The 22,460-nt window shown below is 39.8% G+C and overlaps 1 protein-coding gene and 1 long non-coding RNA gene across 9 annotated transcripts in view; one reads left to right on the top strand and one right to left on the bottom strand.

The window, feature by feature from the left end:
- The first annotated feature begins 7,185 nt into the window (after nucleotides 1-7,185).
- Nucleotides 7,186-22,460, top strand: part of LOC111090280 — a 33,706-nt gene continuing 18,431 nt past the window's right edge. For both annotated transcript variants that reach the window (XR_005371428.1, XR_005371427.1), the window contains exons 1-3: nucleotides 7,186-7,301; nucleotides 8,517-8,616; nucleotides 17,612-17,696. This is a non-coding gene — a long non-coding RNA (uncharacterized LOC111090280). The remainder of the gene's footprint in view (nucleotides 7,302-8,516; nucleotides 8,617-17,611; nucleotides 17,697-22,460) is intronic.
- The window catches only part of ZMAT4 (zinc finger matrin-type 4), a 337,657-nt gene continuing 332,276 nt past the window's right edge, over nucleotides 17,080-22,460 (bottom strand). For all 7 annotated transcript variants that reach the window (XM_038559976.1, XM_038559978.1, XM_038559979.1 and 4 more), the window contains one exon: nucleotides 17,080-21,676. In XM_038559976.1, the coding sequence (XP_038415904.1) occupies nucleotides 21,661-21,676 (16 nt within the window). In that variant the 3' untranslated portion in view covers nucleotides 17,080-21,660. The remainder of the gene's footprint in view (nucleotides 21,677-22,460) is intronic.

Genomic DNA, 22,460 nt, shown 5'->3' with positions numbered 1-22,460 from the left:
CAGCATACGTCTGATAGTTCTTTTCCCACCTCCCAGCCTTCAAGAATTGTGATCTAATCCAGTTCCTCCTTTTATAGACTATCTGGAACTAGAGAGGTTAAGTGACTATGTTACACTTTATTTAGTAGTAAAGCTGGAAGTGGAACACAGCTCATAATATTTTTATTGTTTTTCTATGCTTTGGGATCTAAAGGCAGTACTAGCTTTGGGGTTCCTTCCAGGCTTAATTGCCAGCTGGTATTTCTAGTTACAGCCGTGAACATAGGGTATGTTACAGATCTCTGCAATGGTCTGGGACCAGGGACAGGAAGGAAATGCTCCTCGTATCTTGGTCTGTCTTAATGCTGCTGAAGCCATGAGTGTTTGTAGTTGGAGTAGAGTGACCCCTGACCCCTAATACATTTACTATGTGGCCTTTTACAAAAAAACCTTTCCTGGTGCTTGATACAGAGTAGAGAGAGATTGAGAAAAGTCATGATGGAAAGAGGATTTGTCCTCATTCCCCCGAGGCTGGGATATAAAGAGAGGTCTCTCTAGTAGGACCCTCAGATCCTAGTCTGTGTGTATTTTTTCATGCCACCAATATCAACCTTTGCTCTGTATGTTCTTTCCACATAATAGGTGGTTATATCAGTTTTTACCACTGAAACAACAGGGAAGGAAGACTATCCTCATGCGTATAACCACACAGACATTAGGGACTTAGTCTCGCTGTCCAGAAACAGCTCTACCTTTGCAGGCAGGCCAGTGAACTGGGGTATTTTGAATATATTCTGATACTCTGTAAAAAATAGAATGATGAACATGAGGATAGCCAACTGACTCGTTAATTAACCCCACCTTATCTCTGGCTCTGACCTCCTCACTAATCTTTAAGTCCCCATTCACCCACACATCTCTGAATAAACACATGATTTTGATTACACCAAATGGACCAGAGTGAGCACAGAACTGGGAAACAGAAAATGCACTTTGATACTAGCTCTCTATGTGTCCTTGAAAATGAATAACTGCCATTATAATTGGTATTCTTTGTCAAATGACTACTTAAGCTCATTATCTCAAAAGAATCCTATAAGGCAAGTATTATTAATCTAATTTTAAAGAAAACTAAGACTGAAAATCATTTAATCCACTGCCTAAGATCACCTTCCAATATCTTCCTAACAAGTGATAGAATCCAGGTTTATTCAGTTCCAAGACTGTGCTCTTCTATGATTTAAAAAAAAAAAAAAAAAAAAAACTTGTTTCCCTTCTGCTCCTCAGTTTCCTTATCTGTGAAATATGATTATGGTAAATTCACTTCAAGACTCTGTCAGCAAAATAAATTGTTGATCCTGAAGAGCCTAAAGGTTCTATTTGGCCACTTAGTAAAGCCAAATGAAGATATGCATTTTCTACAGGTTGAGAGAATCCACCAAGACCTTGGGGAAAGAGTGGCAAATAAGCCAGACCCACTGCCTTCGTGGAATTTTGTCTATTCCACGTTGGCTCCCTCTCTGTATGGCACAATAAGATTTCAGATAATTTTTCCGGACAAATGGAGTAGAAAGAAGCAAGTAAAAACTTTCATAAAAGAAGAAATTATTCCAAAACTGTACCTTCATTCTTATTAAAAGAATGTGTTCAATGCTGTACATTTCCTGAACTTCCAATTAGGTATTATGCCAGAGGAGACATGTATCCTGCAGGGAGCAGAGAAAGATGCAGACAAGAAAGGAAGAGACGGAGACGCAGAGCCACTGGCACCCAGTGGCGAGAGGGTCACAGAAAGCAAAGCCTGTGTAAGCACACTCAGGTGAAGACAATTTCAACTCTGATATGTGGTTTTTCCTTCCCTCCCTTTCCCCTGGAACAACCTTTAAAATAAAAAAGGCAAGTTAAATCACAGTCTCTCTGGAGTGAAGAAAATTGATGAATGGTCTTGTACTGAGTAAAACATAGGTAAAGCTTTGAGGTACAACACCTAGCCATGCAGACACAGGGGCAACTTTCACTATTTTGACTGTCTATCCCTTCTTGAGATGCAAGGGATTTTGGTCTAACAGAAGGCCAGCAGCTATACCTTTATTATGAAGCAACTGCTCTGTAGTGGCTGGGGCCTTTTCCCTCCCCTGTATCCATCCACCCATAAATGCAATCTGCAAATAGTCTCTCTCTGGGGAAATAAATTTCTCTGAGCATGGCTTTTCTGGGAATCATATTCTCAGCACTAGCCAACATGAGGAGTAGATAAAGGGGAATATTTTACATCTGGGAATAGTAAGAATGCAGTAAAGGGGGTGGAGATAGAACATAGGAATGATACTCGCAGTCAGGTCACTGTGGAGTATGCACACATGAACCCCACTATCTAGCACCATCGCCAAGTAGAACTACTTGCAGTGATGGAAATGTTCTGTGTCTGCACTTAGTGCCCATTAAACACTTGAAATGTTGCTGGTGCAAATGAGGAACCACATTTTAAAGTTTATTTAATTTTAATTAATTTATAACTGTTATGTGCCCAGTGGCTTCTGTATTAAACAGGGGAGGTCTAAAGGATACACATTAGGCAAATAAATGGTAGGCACCAGAAATTCCCCTAAGGCTTCTAAACTTCAACATATCTTTCTGCTTGAGATATAACATGAAAATTCAAATTGGTAAAAACAGGGTAACTAAGAAATTCCATTCTTTTTGAGGGCAAACCACAGACCTTAATACCTCTTGCCCTGTTTAAGGATGAATAGCAATAAAAAGAAAATACACTTTAGACCCAAGAATATATTTTGATACACAAAAGCACAAACATATCAAATATATATTTTTCATCATGTAGTGCAGGAAATAAAAATATATTTTGAAATTATTCCTTAATGTTGATTAAATTCTCAAAAATATTCAAAAATAAAAGAACTATATAAAAGGGAAGCTGAAAAATTAGCTGTTGACACAACATATTGAGTTAAAAAAATAGGTAGCTGAAAATCAAGAAGAGATAAAAAAAAGTCATTAGATGATACAAGGGAAGATTATAGACAGTTGGAATGCAGTCATAGAACTGCAATCTGCATGAGAAGTCCCAAAACACATAATCAATACTGTAAAAAATCAAAGGAGCAATCTGGAGGGTGCATTTTCAAGCTCCACATAAGTGTAGATTAAAAAAAATGCAAAGAGATGCAAACAACTAAAGTTAAGATAAATAAATGGAATAGAAGCAACAATCAAATACATAATCAGAGGAAAACATTTATATATATGAAGACAGACCCAAGGCACAGATTGAAAGAGTTGCTGAAAGCTAGCAAAATGAGTGAAAAGAAATAAAGAGCCATACATACCTTTAAAAAAAATTATTTATTTTAAAGAGAGAGCAAACATGTGAGCAGGGGTAGGGGCAGTCTCAAGCAGACTCCATGCTAAGTGTGGAGCCCAATGGGGGGCTCAATCCTGCAACCCTGAGGTCATGACCTGAGCTGAAACCAAGAGTTGGAAGCTTAACCAACTGAGCCACCCAGGAGTCCCTTTTAAGTTTTGTTAAAGATTTATTTGAAGAGCCATATATGCCTTTAATAAAAGGTTTATATTTCAAGAGTTAGTAAAAAACTACAAAAGTGTTCAGACAAATGTACCTCTCTTTCCCCAAATCCAAAAGTGGATGAATATGAAAGAATGACACAGGTAATATTTCTGTGAAGTTCTATAACATCACCCTTGATAGTCAACTGTATATATGCACATTCGAGCTGCAGACCTTTCACTCATCCTCAGTCTTTATCCAGATATACAGAACAGAATCATTCTTAAAATAAGAAAAAATATTTTAAAGTGATAATTTAATTAGGTAATTGAGAGCTAATATATTGAAGGGGTGTTAATTTTTTTCTCAATAGTCAATATTTCATCAATAATATTAGGCTTTTTTCCTTGTTAAAATATAGATGGTACTACATCTCCAGCATTTCTTTCACAGACTGCTCAAGGCGATTACATTTTGAACCCTTCATAAAAGTACATTTTTAACAATATTCAGAAATTGGTCCAAAATAGGCTATAACTTTTCATAGTTATATTTTTTATGACTGCTAAAACTGTTAAACTTTTATGTATCATGATAAAACTAGATCAGAAGATTCTTAAGGTCAAACCTCCCATGTTAATCTTGCTCAGAGTCCACACAGAGCTTTGTGCTTAGTAGGAATTTAATAATAATTTTAATATACCCTTGTAACCTGCATTTTCAAAGTAACAATGTACTGCAATACATCGAATTGTGTCTATTTTCAAATACCTCTTTCCCGGAAACTCTTCTGAATTTGTAAGTTCAGATACCACATCACCCTGATGGTGGTGACAACCTCTCAACCCTGTTTCAAGCTATTCTCCGTGATTTGCCTATTCTCCTTCATCCCACAGACCCTCCCTCCTGAACTTCAGACCACAGGACTGAGCAGAGCCACTGAGACTGTTTATGAAAACATAACATAAAGTGGGCAAGGAGTTCTGTGGCGGCTGTAACAGCCAGCTTTCTGCTTCCTCTCCAAGAACAGGCTTATGACCTGTCCCTCCATCTTTCCAACCCTCCACCCTCCAATACCTTGGGATTTTTTTCTCAGTCCTGAAGTCCAAGAAGTTTAGTTGATTTGAATTAGATTTCTGCCACTTGTCACTGAAAGACACCTGACTAATAATTATATACATAAATGAAATTGAAAAAAAAAGTACTTAAATTTAGATTTTAAGCTTTGGTTAAAAAGCTTGGTTGGTTAGAAAGAGGTACTCATTGTTACAGTTTAATTTACTGTCTGTTCTCTTAGATAGCTAACACTGTGCTTCCATATTGTTTTATAATTGTCTGTTTATACCTCTTGGTAATCCATTTCTGTGTAGCAAATTATTCTCATACCAAGTGGCTCAAAATAATCATTTTATTTTTATCTCACAATATAATGGGTCAGGAATTCAGGCAGGGCTTGCTGAGTGAATCCTTGGTTCCAGGTGGCAACCACAGGGTCACTTGGTAGTGTTCAGCTGGCAGCTGGTCTGGTCTGGTGAGTCTAAACAGTTCCGCTCATATATCTGCTCTTTGTAGGGATGATTAGGCCTAGCTGGGTGCCTCTTCTTCCTCATATGGCTTCACAGTCTCCCAGAGACCACCCAGATTAGACTTCCTACATACTGGCCCAGGGTTGCAAGAAAAAGGACCTGGAAACTGGCAGTTGGTAGGGCCTGGACCCCAAACTGGCACCTCATGGCACATGCTATATTATAGTGGTCAAAGCCAGCCAAGATTCAAAAAGGGGGAAAGTGTCAAAGGATCTGTGGCTTCTTTTATCCTCTTTTCCTAGTAGTCTCTGAGCACCCTGAGAGCAAGACATTTATTGATCTTTGCATTTCTCAATCAAAAATTGGGCCAGAAACACAAGTTAGAAGGGTAGAGAAGTGCATCAGGATCTAGACCCTTGGAAATATCCTTAAGTAGCTGCATTAGTCCTGGGCTGCAGCCCTCTCAACTTCCTGCTACATGGAAAGACAAACAAGCAAAACTCTCCTCCCTCCCCTCAAACATGTGTTTAAAGTATTGTTAATAGAGGATCGGACTAGGCTTAAATCTTCCTCATCTGTAACAGATCTTAGAATGCAGTTGAACAATGTTCACAGTAGGGTTTTCTTGGAGGGATCAAACAATTTTTACATAAACCATGCTGATTTCTAAATTTCATGTTAGGGAAAATTGATTTTTTTACATCAAAAGTTAAGGAAATATACTTTTGAGTGTATGATTAGAAAATGTTAAAGGTAACCACTACAAAATTTAAACTATTGAAAATTACAAATAACTAGAGGAAAAGAAAGGAAACAGCACATATTAGAGATACAAAGGAAACACACAAAACACAAAACAAAATGACCTCAAATTAAATGTTCTGGGACTGCCAAAATAGATAATGGTTTAATTCTTCTGGTAAAAGAAAAGACTCTCAGTAAAAATGTAAAAGAAAGTGAACTAAACCCCATAGTAATACACTTTTTATAAGAGACACAAGTAAAATAAAAATGACACAGAAAGCTAAAAAGCAAGGGGAGTGGGTTGGGGTAGGGTGAGCAAAAATAATCAGATAAATTAAAATTAAAAGAAAGAAGAGTGGGACAATCTTAATAACAGAAAATACAGTCTAACATCTTAACCAGGATAAGGAAGGTTTGTCCATAATATTAGCAATGTTAGAATTATGATATGATATCATATTATAATACAACATAGTATAATACCCGTGATACTTCTCTACCAGGTCATTTTGAAATGCTTGTGGTACGACTACAGTGCTAAGCACATTTACACCTAGTGTCTTATTTAATTCTTACAACTGTGCTTTAGAATGGGTATCATTATACTTAAGTCACAGATGTGGAGATCAGCGATCCTGTCTTAGATGACAATACGGACGTGAAGCTTTGGAAGTACAAATGGAAGATGAAACAAAAACAAACAAACAAACAAAAAAACCACACACCAACCTGGGCTGGGGTCTTGCTTTGAATTCTGCGGAACAAAGGAACCTGCAGGAGTCAACCGCCAGGTCTCATTCCCACGCTGTCAGGGATTTGAAATGGGCTCCAGAAACCCTGAAGGGGGCGCTCTCTTGCAGGTGGCCCTCATCGCAGCGGGAAGAAGGCAGGCTAGGGTGATTTGGACAAGGGAGGACATTTTTCACATAGGAGTTTTATGTCCTGCTTTTAAGAAAAAGAAAGAAGATTCCTCTCTGCCCCAGCAACGGCGCTGTAACCATCACTTGCAGCCAATGAGAAACCGTCATAACCTCGAATGCTTGTTCTTGTCAATGAACTTTGTTCAAATCAATCCTCTGCAGTTTCCTCCTAAAGCTTAATAAAAGCTGACCTTCCCCTTGTCTTTTCAGTCTGGGCTATGTTTTGTTTGTCTCAAATTGCGATTCCCCCACTCTTTCTGGGTTAGCTCATTTTGCTGGTAAAGTAACTGGCAGTTTTATTATTAAGGTTGACAGGAGCACTGCCTCTCTCCCTCCAGATCCAGAGACTCCCTCCCAGGCTTCGGAATGGCCCAGGACCTAGGGGTAGGTGGGCAGTGAGGGGCTCCACATGCGCACAAGAGGGGTGCTTAGCCAGAAAAGGGATGGTTGGAAGGCTCTCTGTTCTGATCTCCTACTCTCTCCCTGGTTGCAGGACAGGGCCTGGTTTTGCTCCTGAAAAAAAAAATCACCCAGAGGCTCAGATAGCTGCATACTGAAAGCGTTCAGGCTACATCCTAGAACCAGTTGCTGATATCCTGACTCCAGGTAGGGCAGTTTGAAACAGCTTTGCTCACTCTTTCAACAGCTAAGAAATAGCTCAGGGCCTATTTTTGACTTGTTATAACTCAGCTACGGAAGTTTTTCTGCTTACAAACCATCAAATAATAATGTTCAGAGGAGCAAGCAGAACTACACACCGGAGCAAAAACCATCAATTATGGTTACCACCAAAGGTGGAGCCTTATGCTGATACACTCCAGCCCAATCATTGTCTTGGTTGGCTGGTTGGTTCAGTTGTGTTTGGACTTTGTAGTGTTTTACAAATATCATTAAGCTCATCGGGTGCAAAAAGTAACCAGAAGAATTTTTGAAAGCTCCAATAGGAAGAAACGTTTGACTTGGATGGGGCGGGGGGTCGGGGGGTGGGTGAGTAAAGATAAGGCATGAAAAAAATTAAATGTGGATTTTTTAAAAATGAAAAATATTGCATGTGCTTTTGCTTGTGGAAATGAGCCATTGATTGGGCTGTTGCAAGGATTCTGCAAGACAGAACAAATTGTGCAACAGCAAAGCATATTGCACAACAGCAACAACTAGGAAAAGTGGTGAAAAAGTGACTGACTACATGGGATATTCCCTTGGTCAGCTAAGATGGGTAGGAGCTGTTGAGGGGCTCAATGTAAATGTGGGAAGTGCTGCAGAACCATCTCCCATGTGAGCCACAGCAACCCAAGGGTTTAAGGCAAATTTGCCAGTGGTTTAAGTTCACCTGCCAACACGTTGGGATCATCAACACATTTATAATGCTCATGAAACTGCTGTATTCTAGGAGGAGGTACCAGATATGATGCACACATAAGCAAGAGAGAGAAGTCTGCTGATGTCAAATCTGTAAAAGGTGTTTTCTCCTCTCCTTTCTGTTGGAAAGATACCGTGGGCTGAGGTGAAACCCTCTCATCATTGGTTAGGGATTACAAACATATTGGTATATTCTTTCAGGTTTCTCTTTGGGGATTGTATCCCGAGTTCTCAATCCTCAGGGGTGCATAAAGCATCCTCAGGGCCTGACTTGTCACCAGGGGCTGCTGAGGCCATGCATGACCTGGGGCCTTCGCTGCCCTTGCCCGAGGTCTGGTATGGAAAACACCAAGCACTTTAGTTCACAGAGTGAGCACACCACCAAAGTTCTAGTCCTAATTGTGCCACTAGTCAGCTGGGACTTGAAAATCATCTCTCCTCTCTTTGCCTCATTTTACTCAGCTCAAGAGTTCCAGCTGTAGCCACCCCAAGAAGTCTAGACTTGGAAGGGAGCCAGAATACCACAAGGACCTGCCCTAGAGAAGGATGCTGCATCCCACAGGTGAGGACGTGTCTGCCAACAAGGCTTCCTTCTCTGATTCATTTTTTAAGAGACTCTAACCAAGTTCTTGTTAATTACTTCTCACCATCTATCCTTCACATTCCATGTCTGATGGCCATCATGCTTCTAAGACAACAATTAGTCCATCAAGTAATGGATGAAAATAACTGCTTTCCTGCCTTCAGCCTCTCATAGAAGTCATTTCACTTACTTTTGGAGGAGGAGGATTAATGAGGTCTATCTAATTTTCTTTTGCCAAAGTTACTAATTTAACAGACTTTCCTCATCAAAAGACCACATGGATGATCTATAGTTTTCTGTAAATGTGTGAAGAACTAACTCGTTCCACTCCCACAGAGTGATTTGATTTCATCTCTTCTCCTAAATTTGGGGAAAAGTTTTTCAAAAGGAAAAACGGCAGCTATTCCAAAACAATGGTTAAAGTTTTAAGATATTGTCTGCCTCCTGTCCATACCTTATTAAATTGGCCTGAAATATTTCACAAATATTTCACTCTGGAGAAAATTAACACAAGTTATTTTTTGTGAACACCATAACACATTGGCTTTTCACGAAATAGAAAGCACTTCGTTTATGTATTCGAGAGCCTCATATTACTCCAGCACAGTTCTGTTGGTTTATCAGTGCAAAAAACAGTTTTACTTTCTGGGTGTATAAATTCAAATATCAATTATGTGATTAGCAATTGCATTTCTAATTAGAACTTTAAGTTTGTGACAAACACAAAGCTTCTCAGTTAACCTGTGAGAATGTTTCTATACTGTATTTTTAGCTTCTGAAATACATCAAAATAAGAACTACAGTAGCACAGAATGTTACCCACAAAACAGGTCTATCTTTTGGTACTAATTTGAGAATCAACAAAAGAGCCTAAGTTAGCACCTACAGGCAGCTGCTATCCACCTGTCTCAGCTGCCCTCATTCCTCAAAGTCATCCCTGCCAGGGCACTGTTTACCAACAGCTTTGCACCCACTGAGGCAAACCTGTACTGTAGTACCTGTGTCATTCCTGTATCTTGGTCTCTGAGTACCTTGGCTCACCTGACCACCTGGCCAGGAATCAGCTATAATCATCAACCCACCACACATAATTATGGGCAGGCACCCTGGAAGTCCTGGAGTCTCTACAGAATTCTGCAGAAATAGGAAGAGAAATCTGAAATAAACTTGGGGCATATCCAACTATTTGGTAGAATGTTGTGGATGTTTTGGGGAACTCATTCCACTCTCGGAGCTCCTGCTCTAAGCGCTGCTCACTTGGTCTCCTTGGTGCTGCTCCTTGGTCTCTCCTATGAGATTCTGCGCTTAATTCTGATTGTTGCCTTCCACTCTGCATCGCCTCCATGTCTGTGTGCTCTCTCAGCTCTCACCCTTGCTTAGCTCCTGTTCAGTCTGTGGCCAGCAGGTTGTAGCCACCTAGTCCCTGCTGCCAGCACCAGATTCACACAACCTGGGTCCGCTCTTCGGAGCCCTCCCTCAAGCACCAGCTGAGGAGCCATGACCAACCCCAGACAGCACACCTGTTACCCAGCTCTTGAGGTGGTTTTTTTGTTTGTTTTTGTTTTGTTTTATTTTGACTCAGAGACCTGGATCCCAGTCCCTCACTTTCCAGCTTCTTCCTGGCAACTTTGGATCTGCTGCTTGGTCTTTTTCACACATCCGTGTTCAGACAGTGCCATGTCACTGGATATGAACACTTTTCCAAATGTCACCTGAGTTTTACACTGTTGTCTGGAAACTTCATAATGGCCTTTCAAGCAATTCTGCCCATGGCAAGCCCTTGTCATCTGGCCATTCTCCTCAGTTTCTGCCCAGATTCGGCTGCTTCCTCATCCCTGCTGAGACATGATGCTGAGGTATCTGGTGCCTCACTTGGGAAGGCACCCAAGATGTGATGACTCCTCATTCCCAGGCATGGCCACACTGCAGTAGGTCTCCACTGTAGACCAGCAACAGCAGGTGACCAGAGGCTCCTTCAGTTTCTACTTCTCTAAAAGGCCTAGAGCTGACAAAGTATGGTCACTTGGTACAGAAGGTTAGGCTCAAGCAGAGTGAGCTATCCCTCTGTTTTGCAGAGAAGGTAGGGCTCCATTTGATGGTTTCTTGACACATTCAGATGATAGTAAGCAGAACAGGCCAGTGTGAACTGACCAGAACAGGCACCTAGGGATCCTCTCCTACCAAGCCTACATCATATGAGGAAGGACAGTGAGGTTTCAAGAAGGGCTTTTCCAGAGTCTCAGAGTCGGCAGGAGAACAAGAACTAGGATTCTAGTGCCTGAGCCCTTTAAGACCTTGGGGGTGGGGGTACCTCAGAAGATGCCCCACAGGCACCATGCAAACTCTTAGCTTGTTCCCATTTCAAGTGACGCTAAGGGAGTTCAGTTTCCGGCTCATCCTCTTTTGACTAGTAACAAATACCTAAAGAAATTTGTAATAACCACTCATACTTTTCCCCTTTCCTAAAGCCAGGATTTTGCCTGAATTCTATTTTCCTGTCCTTCTTCTTTTCCTCCCCTGCTCCCCCTCTCCCCCAACAATCTAGAACCTTTGTGTGGCTACAGTGATTCCACAGAAGCCAGCCCTCCCTCCTGCCCAGGGAAGTAGAAACTAATATAGTGCCTTAATATTCCTAGGGAACATTATTATCATTTGATATGCCAATGTGATAATGGGCAGTTTGCCAGTCTTGTCATTTTAGAAGCAAATTGGCTTAAGTAATCACCTAAAACATCCTCTTCCAAGGGACTTCTTCCCCCCCACATAAGGAACAGCACCTGTCATTTCCAGCTGTGAGGCACAGAGAAAATATTTCCCCTACTAAGCAATAGAAGGAATTTGTTGGAAGCTTTTGCAGGCCTTCCATTTAAATAAAGCTCTTTTGTAAAAAATAAAAATTCAATGCACGCTCGCAGATCAGTGTTGTCAAATATTCAATTTAAACTCTCCCTGTTATTTACATTCTCCATCCTAACAACCATTATTACACAAGAGAGGTTTTTTTCCCCGCAGAGAGCATTCGTGCAACGTGGTGCTGGTGTTATTACCCAAGCGATCCTTGTCTCCCGTTCGCCCGTGTTCCAAAGCCTTATCTCCATTGTTCCCTTTGTCCCTCCAGCGCCGAGTGGGCGTTCTCCACGACAGCAGACAGCGATTTTCCGTCTCTCAATAGTCGGCCTGATTCAGATGGGATCGATTGGAGGGAGCCAGAGCCTGAAAACCACTGCAGCAGCACGTGCCCAAGGGTGTGACAGGTTCCTGCTCCCCACACCCTGTTCTCCCTGCAGCTTTCAATGTGACAAGGGCCCTGCCTCTTCTCTTTCTCACACAGGCATTTGCTAGCATGCCTGAAACCAGGCTAAAGAGTGCTGCCTCATTTCTTCTCAAAGGGCTCTCCCGTGTGTGCTTTCTTTCCAACTCAGGGGTCCGGGAGTAGTAACAGAATATTCTCTTTGGGCTGCGACAGGCAGGCGGTAATGGGATGACTCTTGGCAGTGACTGATGGCAGCTATGCCTCTGAGTTTTTGAGGACACCTAGGCTGCAGAACAGTCTAACTGTCATTATGACTGGGATGAGACTATTCCTTCTGCTGCCCTTGAGCTGCACATTGATTTGATCTTGGATTCTTTAGTTGTTTTCATTGCTAACATTTTTAACATTTTTGGTAATAGAATTGAGGTAGCTCTCTTCACTGTAAGCTGAAACCAGGGGCATACTGGAAAATTGCACAGTCAAGAAAATGAAGAATGAATAAGTCAGAGGCATGTCATGTGAGAAGTAAGCAGAGGCTGCCACAGGCCACCGTTCTGTCACTACTAAGGCCACAAGGTAAAATGCCAGAGATGCTCTGGGCATTTCCAGTAGTTTATGGTAGTATAATATTCTGGGCGAAGTAATTGCAAACTCTGTTTAGTGATGTAAGTGGCATCAGTGCTATCCTCGTGTGGTCTGGTCATATGAATTTGTCTGCGCTGCTTTAATTCACACTCCTGAAGACTGAGATAATCTTGAAGCGGAGGCCATGCTTCATTATTTGTACAACAGTAAAAATGCACAGTCACCTTCTTTAGTTTTCCTTTGACTTCTCTGTGTTATATAGTCACGAATGCCGCCTAGTCCATACCCATCTCTCTGTTTCACCCCAAACAGCTGATCTAGGGAAAGGAAAGTAGCTTGCTTTATGAAAGCCCTCATTTTTTTCCCGGAGAGAATATGGGTAAACCTCCAGCCTCCTAAACTTCAGCTTCCTTCTTGCTACTGAACGTTGATGCCTCCTAATTCATAAAGTCTCAAATTAAATTCATGATTATTTCTATACGTGATTTCTTCAGATAATGAAACCAGTGAAACACTATACACTATATATATTCTCTATATAATAAATGTGTACAGACCATAAAAACACACGGTTCCTTTCTCCCCACCACTTGTCAGGACTACCAAGGTCCCAGCCAGTGCTGATGACAAGGCTAGCAGGAAGAGGCTTGTAAACTAGGAATGGCTGGTGCAGAGAGCTAACCAGGATTGCAGGACCCAACTCCTCAAGGGAGGAGTCAGCAGTTGTGAGTCAGCAAGACTGAAGGGACTAGTGAAATAAACACAACTTCTACGTAACTAGGCTTCAGGAATGAGGACAGAGGAGCTGGGTCCTGGACAGAAGAGTTAGTAGCTGGACACACTTTGAGTGCTGAACAGAGAGACACAACCTGATAGTACTTGAATGCCTAGTCTGAATTGCTCAGGTCCACCAGACTCCCAGGTTGAAGGCAAAGTATATTCCCAGGACTTTCCTGCTGCCAGGCACAGTTCTAAAGAATCTTGAATTCTTTGGCTCAGAGGCTGGGTCAGGTGGGACTCCTAAGCACAATCGTGCCCCTAATGGGACTAGGGCAGAAATAAGGTGGTTCCAACCACACAGGAATTCACTCGTCCACTCCCACGCTATGCACCGATACCTGCCGGTTTCTCTAACATCCATGATATGGAGAACTTGAATTGTAGGGTAGATTTCTGAGCAAATGCATAGGGAATTCCAATCAGTTAGTAATGAAGGCCAATTTATAGTGCTAAAGGGTAGACATGTTTAGAGAGCTGCAAGATCTTCGAACTTCATGTCCATTGTAGTAAGCTAACTTTTTGGAGGGGTGGGGGGGCTCTTATCTAGTAAGCTGATTTATGTAGTGGATTAGGCTCAAACTCACAGAGTTTATGACTCAGCAATGTCTGTCTGACATTTATTACCACTCAACAGACTGGCAGTCATAAATCCAGCTTCATTTTTACAGTAAAATAGCTCCTATCATGAGACAAAGGAACAAAGGGAAATATTCCACAGCTGTGCTCTTCATCTTGCATCTTATCAAAAAATAGAAAAAAGTATAAAAATGAATAGGTCATGTTGTAATAGGTTCATATTTATACGCATACGTGCGTAGGTACTACATACAAATACTACCTAAAAACGTGCTGAATTCCGCCTGATGCTCATGCTTTGCCTGTGGAAACATGGTCAGGAGCTGCATGTCTTGTCCTTCTTTGTGAGAGCAAAGCAGGTCATGGGCTCTCCTTCCTAGCTGCAAGTGTTGGGCTTTGGGGTCAAAGTCCAAGAGATAGAGCTCCAGCCTGGAGTAGAGGTAGGGGTGTGCAGAGGAAGTGAGATGAGAAAGATGCCCATTGGAAATTCACATTGACAGCTTCAGGAATACTTCAGGCTCTGTTCTTCTAGGAAGCTGTTCCCTATTGGAGTTTTATCAGCAGTGACCTTCTTGCTTGTAAGGTTCTATCCCATCATGCTTTTCTTTTCTTTTTTGCTACATAATTTTTAATATTATACAAAGGATACATATAAATAAGTGTAGGGGCACCTGGGTGGCTCAGTGGGTTAAGTGTTTGCCTTTGGCTCAGATCATGATCCTAGGGTCTTGGGATCAAGCTGTACATTGGGCTCCCTGTTCAGTGGGGAGTCTGCTTCTCTCTCTCCCCCTGACCCACCCACTCATGCTCTCTCTTGGTCTCTCTCAAATAAATAAATACAATATTTAAAAAGAAGAAAAAAATAAGTGTATATATATATACATACTTTATCATATATGTTCTTTTTCAATATTTCAAATTTTTATTTAAATCCAGTTAACATATAGTATAATATTAGTTTCAGGAGTAGAATTTAGTGATTCAACACTTACATACAACACCCAGTGCTCATCACAGTGAGCACCCTCCATAATGCTCATCACCCTACCCACCTCACTCTCAGCAACTCCTCAGTTTGTTCTCTATAGTTGAGTCTGTTTTATGCTTTGCTTCCCTCGCTCCCCCCTTTTTTTTTCCACATGAGAATGAGCAAAATTAGAGAGATGGGCAAGATAGTTTTACAGGTGTCTGCTAGCTCTCACACTGAATGGTTTTATTTTATCTCGAGTAATTATTAGCCAGTTGAGTTGGATGGTGGAAAAGAGGGGAGAAGACAAAATGAAATTGTTATTTTGTTTAATTTTTATAACTCTATAAGAAATGTATCATTTGGGGACACCTGGGTGGCTCAGTGGTTGAGTGTCTGCTTTTGGCTCAGGGCGTGATCCTGGGATTTGGGATCAAGTCTCATATCGGGCTCCCTGCATGGAGCCTGCTTCTCCCTCTGCCTGTGTCTCTGCCTCTCTCTCTCTGTCTCTCATGAATAAATAAATAAAATCTTAAAAAAAAAAAAAGAAATGTATCATTAGTCCCATTTGAAACATTGAGAAAGTGAAGCTCAGAAAACTGATTTTAACTTGCCCTAAATCATAAATAAATTGCAGAACCATATCCTAAATCCAGGTTTGTTTTAATTATGATAGCATTTCCCCCATAACATACTCATTGTCTGAAATTTTGTTTTCCATAAGTAACTACTAATTTGAAATATGCATATATGATCAATGTAACACATACAACTCCTTAGCACTTGTTATTAACTGGATTACTAGAGTTTGCAAAAAAAAAAAAAAAAGATAAATAGGTTTTGGTTTTTCCCTCTCAGGGGTGCCTACCTCTACTCTCAAAACAATATTGGCTAAAGAAGATTGTTGCAAAGGAGATATGATTTGTTTTCTTCAAATCCCAGAAAAAAGAGAATATCCAAAATTTATGAAAGTTACGGAACTCCACTGTCTTGCACGCAACATCTACAGAGATAAGGTGCTATAGTAGCCAAGACATGTATAAGGCTTGAGTTTAAGTCCTCTCAGGGAGGCTTACCATTCATCAGGAAGATGGACAGTTTCTGAACCAGTGAGTGGGGAAAAAAACTCAAGTATTTGGTTCATTCACACTTCAAAACTATCAAAGAGTAAATGGCTGATGCAGTTCCCCAGGTGGAACACTCACCTTATTACACACCCTCATAGGTAGCTTGTAAAGGTACTTATTAGCTTTCATCACAATTAAACTCTCTACACCTAATGGACATGGAGAGATGGTAGCTTATATAAAGAGGTAGGAGATGGGCTTCTAATTGGCCTTAAATTAAGTGGTAAAGAAGAAGATAATGAAGACAGGCTTTAAAAAAGATGTCTAGTCAAAAGAAGAAACTTGATGAAATGGCAAATATTCTCCATATACTGACTGTATTTTCCTGTTACTAATTACTTTTTAAAAATAGCAGCAAGCTCTAGGTAAACAAAAGAGTGATGGAGAAGAGCACAAGCCACTTCAAAGTTTGCATATGTGCTCCTTAATGACAATGGACATGACAGCCACAAAGCAAATCTAACAAGTGACAAGAAGAATTAATTCAGAAGAAGAGAAGAGGGAACACTTGAGCCATTTATTACTGCTCCTGAAGTCAACTGTGGACATCTAGAGGGCAGGGATTTTCTTTTCTCTGTATGGTGCACTCTCCCTGATGTTCTGACAGTTCTGTCAGAATAAGAGTTCTGAAGACGGCCTTCCTTGCATTATGACTGCTCTTCATTCTGTTATTCTTAAACTCAATGAAGGAGATTATATTTTTTGACAAAATAGAGCAACATCCTTACTACCTTGCTTATATATATGAAACATTAATAGTTTCCTTGGAACTAGTATTAGGGAAGCTAATACCATCCTCCATTCTGAGCGTCTTGGAGATGATTTACAGCCAGAGTAGTGGACTGATAGAACATGGGGTAGACCCAACGTGGCAACTCTTTGGACTTGCAATGATAAAATCATTAACACCAATGTTATGCACACTGGTTAACCCTTCCACTTAGCTGTGAGGACAACTTCAAGAAATATGAGAATATACAGTAAAAAATTTGATTTCAAAGCAGAATATGTGGTCACTGAGTTGACCATCACAGGAAACCTTATCTTAGCATCATTGGTGGTCTTACAGTCAGACTTTTAATCATTTGAAGAGTGACAGGTCAAGTAGAAAATGTGCTAAGAAAGTAGTAAGGATGCAAGACGGGATTTCATTATTGTGTGTATCAATTTCACTTTTATTTCTTTAATTAAAAAATGAATAAATTTAGCAGCCAAATATCCTACATTTGTACATTACTTAAACATTCTGAAGTTGACACAGCCTCTGCGGAGCCTAGTGCCCACCTGCGCAATGAGGAAATCTGAGCTGGACTTCAGACAAGTGCAGATGATGTCCAGGTTTGGTGTATAACAATAGCTTAGTTCTTCAGAAACGATGTAATTTGTTAGTGATAGTTGGAAGTGGGGGAATAGGTGAAATAGGATTCTTCCCCTTCACTCATACAATTTGAAGACGATAGAATGTGTTTTCTAAAGGTCAGAATGAATTGCTAATTAAGTTGAGGCATTTGAAATTAGCAAATAAAACTGCTACTCAGAATAGTGACTAAGGAATAATTAATCATACAGGAAAAAAATGGCAGCAAAGTAGACCACAGTAAATTTAGTTTTTAAATAGCTGCCATAGACCCTTCAGATGATGTTACTAAGGATGGTGAGGTATTAATTCCTTTCCTTTCTGTTTAGGTTATACCCTTTCAAAAAGACAGTGTTCAACGTTTTTCTAGGAAGATACAAATCAAAGCCAATGTCCACCCAAACAACCTCTCTGGTAGGCATTCAGAAACATGTGGAGTAGTTATAACTCTTCCCTCTGTGTTTCACTCAATGTGTTATCATTATCCTAACCTTAAACCCATTATAATTAATTTTTAAATATAAATCACTGACATGTTTTGGCATTTTAATTATTATAATACAAAATTACTTAATACACTCTTTAAAACCAGTGTTAACCACCCCCACCCCCGACCTTTGTGAATGCCTGCTTTAAAATCTGCTTAAGAAAACATTTTGGTTTTGCTTCTAGTTGCTACATTTGCCAGCTTGAGTTTGAGTCCATACTGGGGCTCTCAGAGTTGCATTTTACATCAAGATATTTGTATATTAAGTTTAAAGACAAATTTACCAACATGAATATTACAATGAAATATATAGATAGTTACTTTGACATGCACATCTTAAACTAGAAAGCCAACTAAGGCAGCATTTATATAGAGATTTATATTTTTAAGCACTTGAAATTTATTAATTAGCTAATTCACACCACAAACCTATGAGGTAGTTTAGCATGACTTTAGCCTGAATAAATTAGGTAAGAAGCCAAAAAAAAAAAAGAAAAAAATCTGTCCCCATAGTAATATGTGGATCAAATCCTTCTCATTTTGGTCACAAAAGAACAACAATCAATTCTTTGTCTGAGCTGGTCAAACAATGGATAATTTAGTCTGAATAGAATGTAGAGAGGGTGGTTATTTCATTACCTGACAGTTCAGAAAGTTAATTTTGTTACTGGAGTTTAAAGATGCTGTGCTCACAGCGACTTGTCAGGAATGCCTCCCTCAAAGATCAGCTTTGGGGGAGGGTGGCTACTGCCCCTCCCCAGGGCTCAAATTCACCTCAGGGAGTCCTAGCATTTTTCATCTGTCTCATATTCTTCTTCTCTTGGTCTGGATGATCTAATAAACTCAATTCAGTAGAATGGTATAAAGACCCTTGCAGGTCCAATTTATGTTTATATGTTATCTAAGAGGCAAATGAAAAACAAATCCTATATGGGTCTTTGTGGCCAAACAATTGCAGATGAGAGTTTTATTACTATTTTTATCAGCCAAAGGGATCACTGCGGTCCTCTCTACTTAGCAGATTGCTTTATGATGATATTTACTAGTGCACTGGGCTACGGAGGTTATATATAATGAACACTCATTAATTCGGGTTTTGTTACCATGGCATTTGTGGCCACTGGCACAGATGCTAGTCAGAAGCTCACCTCTAAACTTAAGGAAAAAAACTTTGAAAAGTTAAGTGAATTCTATGACCAGGTCTGTAGGAGTATTTTGTCTCTATACGAAGACATAGATGATTTCAACCACTTAGCAAGAATCCTTTTAAATACAGAGAAAAAAAAAAAAACACTCTAATAAAAGGTGCAGTTAGGCTTCTGCAGTTGTTAATTTTGCAACATTTTTCCCTCCCTGGGACAAAATTTCAAATGGCAGTAGTTGGTTACTTTAGTTGCCATTACTCTAAGTACTCTGGAATAGTGAAAAGGGTTTCTATACTGATAATTTAGGTAGTTTCTTTCAAATAGAGTTTTCTCCTAGGTCCCTTGGATTGAAGTTTAATGGGAAATCCCAGGATTCATTCTTATCTCTCTGGGAATCTCTGCTGACACCATGGGGCCCTACCCCTACCTGAGCAGCTCCGCATGTGCCAGGTCCCCATGGGTCTGTGCCTCTCTGCCAGAATTAATTTGGCTATTTTAAATTATTTACCTTACATCTCACTCCCATTGGTTCCATAATGAATTGGAATGTAAGACATGACCTAATTAAATATAACCATACTACTACTATTATGACTAATAATAAATAAGAACAGAAAAAAACAAACAACTAGCTTTCCAAGCAGAGGTCTCCATCGAAGACTTCCAAAAATATAAATAACATTCATAGGCTGTTCTTGTTTAAAACTTAGTATGTCAGCTCCATGGTATATTGGAACAATAATTTCCCTTACTTATGCAAAAATTAAAAAAAAAGAAATTTGAAAACAAACAAAATCTCTGGTTGGATATTCACTTTCACTTGACAAGTTGCCAAGGAGCGATGATATTTAGATGAGAAATTCTGAGATTCTGAGATCTCAGAATTCCTCATTCTGAAATAATCTGATTATTAAACCCAGGAGCTTATCTGTAAAGGGTTTGGCATGCCTCTCTATAAGGCAAAAGAGATCTATGTTCATAGACTCATCTATATCAGGTCATTAATAAAGTAAAGGAAAAAAACAAAAACAAAAAAATAAAACTCGAGGGTATGAGCTCCCTCACTAAACAAACAGAAACAAAGTTTTGTTTTGGTTTTTTTGTGTGTGTGTTTTCTTTTTTTTTGGGGGGGGGGCTGTTTCGATTTGTTTTTTGTTTTTTACTTGGACAGTGCTTATTGTACAGCGGAATTGACAAATAAAGCATTATTTCACACATTGGCAGAAGAGTCGTCATCGCAGGTTTGTAGCTCTGTTCTGTGCTTTCCAAAACAACAAAATAGACTGCTTCCCATCAAACCCTCCTTCCTTCCCAGGGCACAGCATGTGGCTGGTGTAGCTGATTCTCTCTGTAGGCACGGAAGCTGGCAGCCCTGGCCCCTCCTGAGTGGGCTCTCTTGAGGAAATGGTGCCAACTTTCAAACACCTTTGTAACAATACTGTGCATTTGTAAGTCATTTAATTTATTGCTCAATGAGCTGTAACCACCTCAGCTCTCTGTGGAAAAACAAGAGACATCCAGAAAATCCTGACACCAGGAGATCAATTGCCTGTGGTCAGAATGTACAAAGGGCAACCCCAGTCAGAGCACTGAGAAGCATTGTGAATAGAAGTTACATGTCTGACTTCCGCAGCCAGCCTGCAGGACACCAGATCCAGTCACGACGAAGAAGAGTTAAACCCAGAGAAAGCTTTAGAATTTATACTCAGAGGCATTCCCCATCAGAGCTTAACAGTTTTCCAGTCTGTCATACTGGCCAGTGGTGTTCTTTCCAAGTGACTGAGCCTTGGCTCAGCAAGAGGATTCAGTGAGAAACAGAGGAATAGGGGGACTCACCATACCCAAGGCTGTCATTTCTTCAGGACTTAGGCAATTCTTCCCAAATCATCAGCACCCCACATCAGAGCCCACAATTCAGGCCAACTTCATAAGAAATATTCAGTTATTTCCCTCTCATTCAGGGGTTTTTGTAATTCTTCTCTTGGCTGCCTTTGGGAAAACATTTCATCAAGGTCAACTGCTGTTAAGACATTTTTTGCCTAAGAGGATCATCATGCAGGCAAACTAATTCTTTTCCTAAGCTATTATTTTGGCAGCTTGCAAAGAGGACTTGGCTTAACCTTGAGAAACTGTTCTTTGAATGATCAGAAAAAAAGGATTTTCACCCTCTTTATTCTTGTTGTTCAGATGGCAAACCTGGCTCACAGTTTTGAAGGTGAAATGAAGGAGCTGTATTTGTGTCCATTATATATCTTCTACTAGTAGTGATTCATTCTGCTTCTGTGCATGTTGCCACCAATCATGTTCAGCGTGATGAAAAAATAATGTTTATGTCTTGAAAGAGGTGCTTCACATCTCTATCATCAAGGATTTAATGAAATAATTATATGTTGAAGAAATCTAGAATAAATTAGAAATTTAGATCTTCCCACTGTCTTTAAGTTTGAATGAAGTTCCCACTGTTTGCTATAGAATCATAATTGAGAACATGTGCTAAATAGATAATCAGGAAAGAATTAAAAAATCCATCCAAATATCATAACTTACCACAAAATTAAAAGAAAGAAAGCAACAAAGCTCACTTGCTCTCCAAAACTAAGATTAGTTATATGTTAATCTGTGAATCCTCATAAGAAATGTTCATTGTTCAAGAAAGAATCCTCCTCTGGTGGTTGATAAGCAATTCTCCAGGGCAGAGAAATCCTGACATTTTTTTTTTTTTCTCATCTCTTGATTGATGTTTTCACTACTTATTCTTCAGGCTATAAGACAGAAGGGAACACAGTCTTACCTTTTTTCATAATTACATATTCCAACCATCCTCTCTCTTTCCTCCCCCCTCTTTTTCTCTCCCTTTGTCTCTCCCCACATCACTTTAGCTATCAAATTAAAGTAAAGCTGAATTTATATGATGAATCTTTTACATTCTAAATAACCTGTAAATATAATAACTCAATTACCAATGTCATTTCTATGTATGCAAAAGAAAATATATGTCTCAATCCTGTCAATCCAGACACTAAATTCATTCTGCAAGTTCTTAAGATGAAAATAACAAACTGGTTTCTATTCATGGTAGACTGCGTATACCCATCCTGAAGTTTCAGATATAACAACTTGTAGAATCCTCTTGTTGGGAGGGAGAACATTATAGCATTTAGAATTCAAATTATTGTTATAAACCTTATTCTCAATTCATTCAGAATTTTCTCTTAGATAAATAGGAAAAAATGTTTTCTGGTTTTACTCTCAAAAAGTATTGACTTAAATAGGTAACTAATCCTCTTTTTTAAAAATATTTATTTTATTTATTTATTTATTTATTTATTTATTTATTCATGAGAAAGGCAGAGACATAGGCAGAGGGAGAAGCAGGCCCCCTGCCGGGAGCCCGATGTGAGATGGGACTTGATCCCTGGGCCCTGGGATCATGACCTGAGCTGAAGGCAAATGCTCAACCACTGAGCCACCCAGGCATCCCAATAGGTAACTAATCCTTAAATGTTCTTGGTTTTGTTTTTCTTTTGATGAGAAGATACTATCACT

This window comes from Canis lupus, chromosome 16 (assembly GCF_011100685.1).
Source record: "Canis lupus familiaris isolate Mischka breed German Shepherd chromosome 16, alternate assembly UU_Cfam_GSD_1.0, whole genome shotgun sequence".
In the NCBI taxonomy this organism is placed as follows: Eukaryota; Metazoa; Chordata; class Mammalia; order Carnivora; family Canidae; genus Canis; species Canis lupus.
The sequence above is the reverse complement of the archived record's forward strand: the minus strand, read 5'-3'. Positions and strand labels throughout refer to the sequence as shown.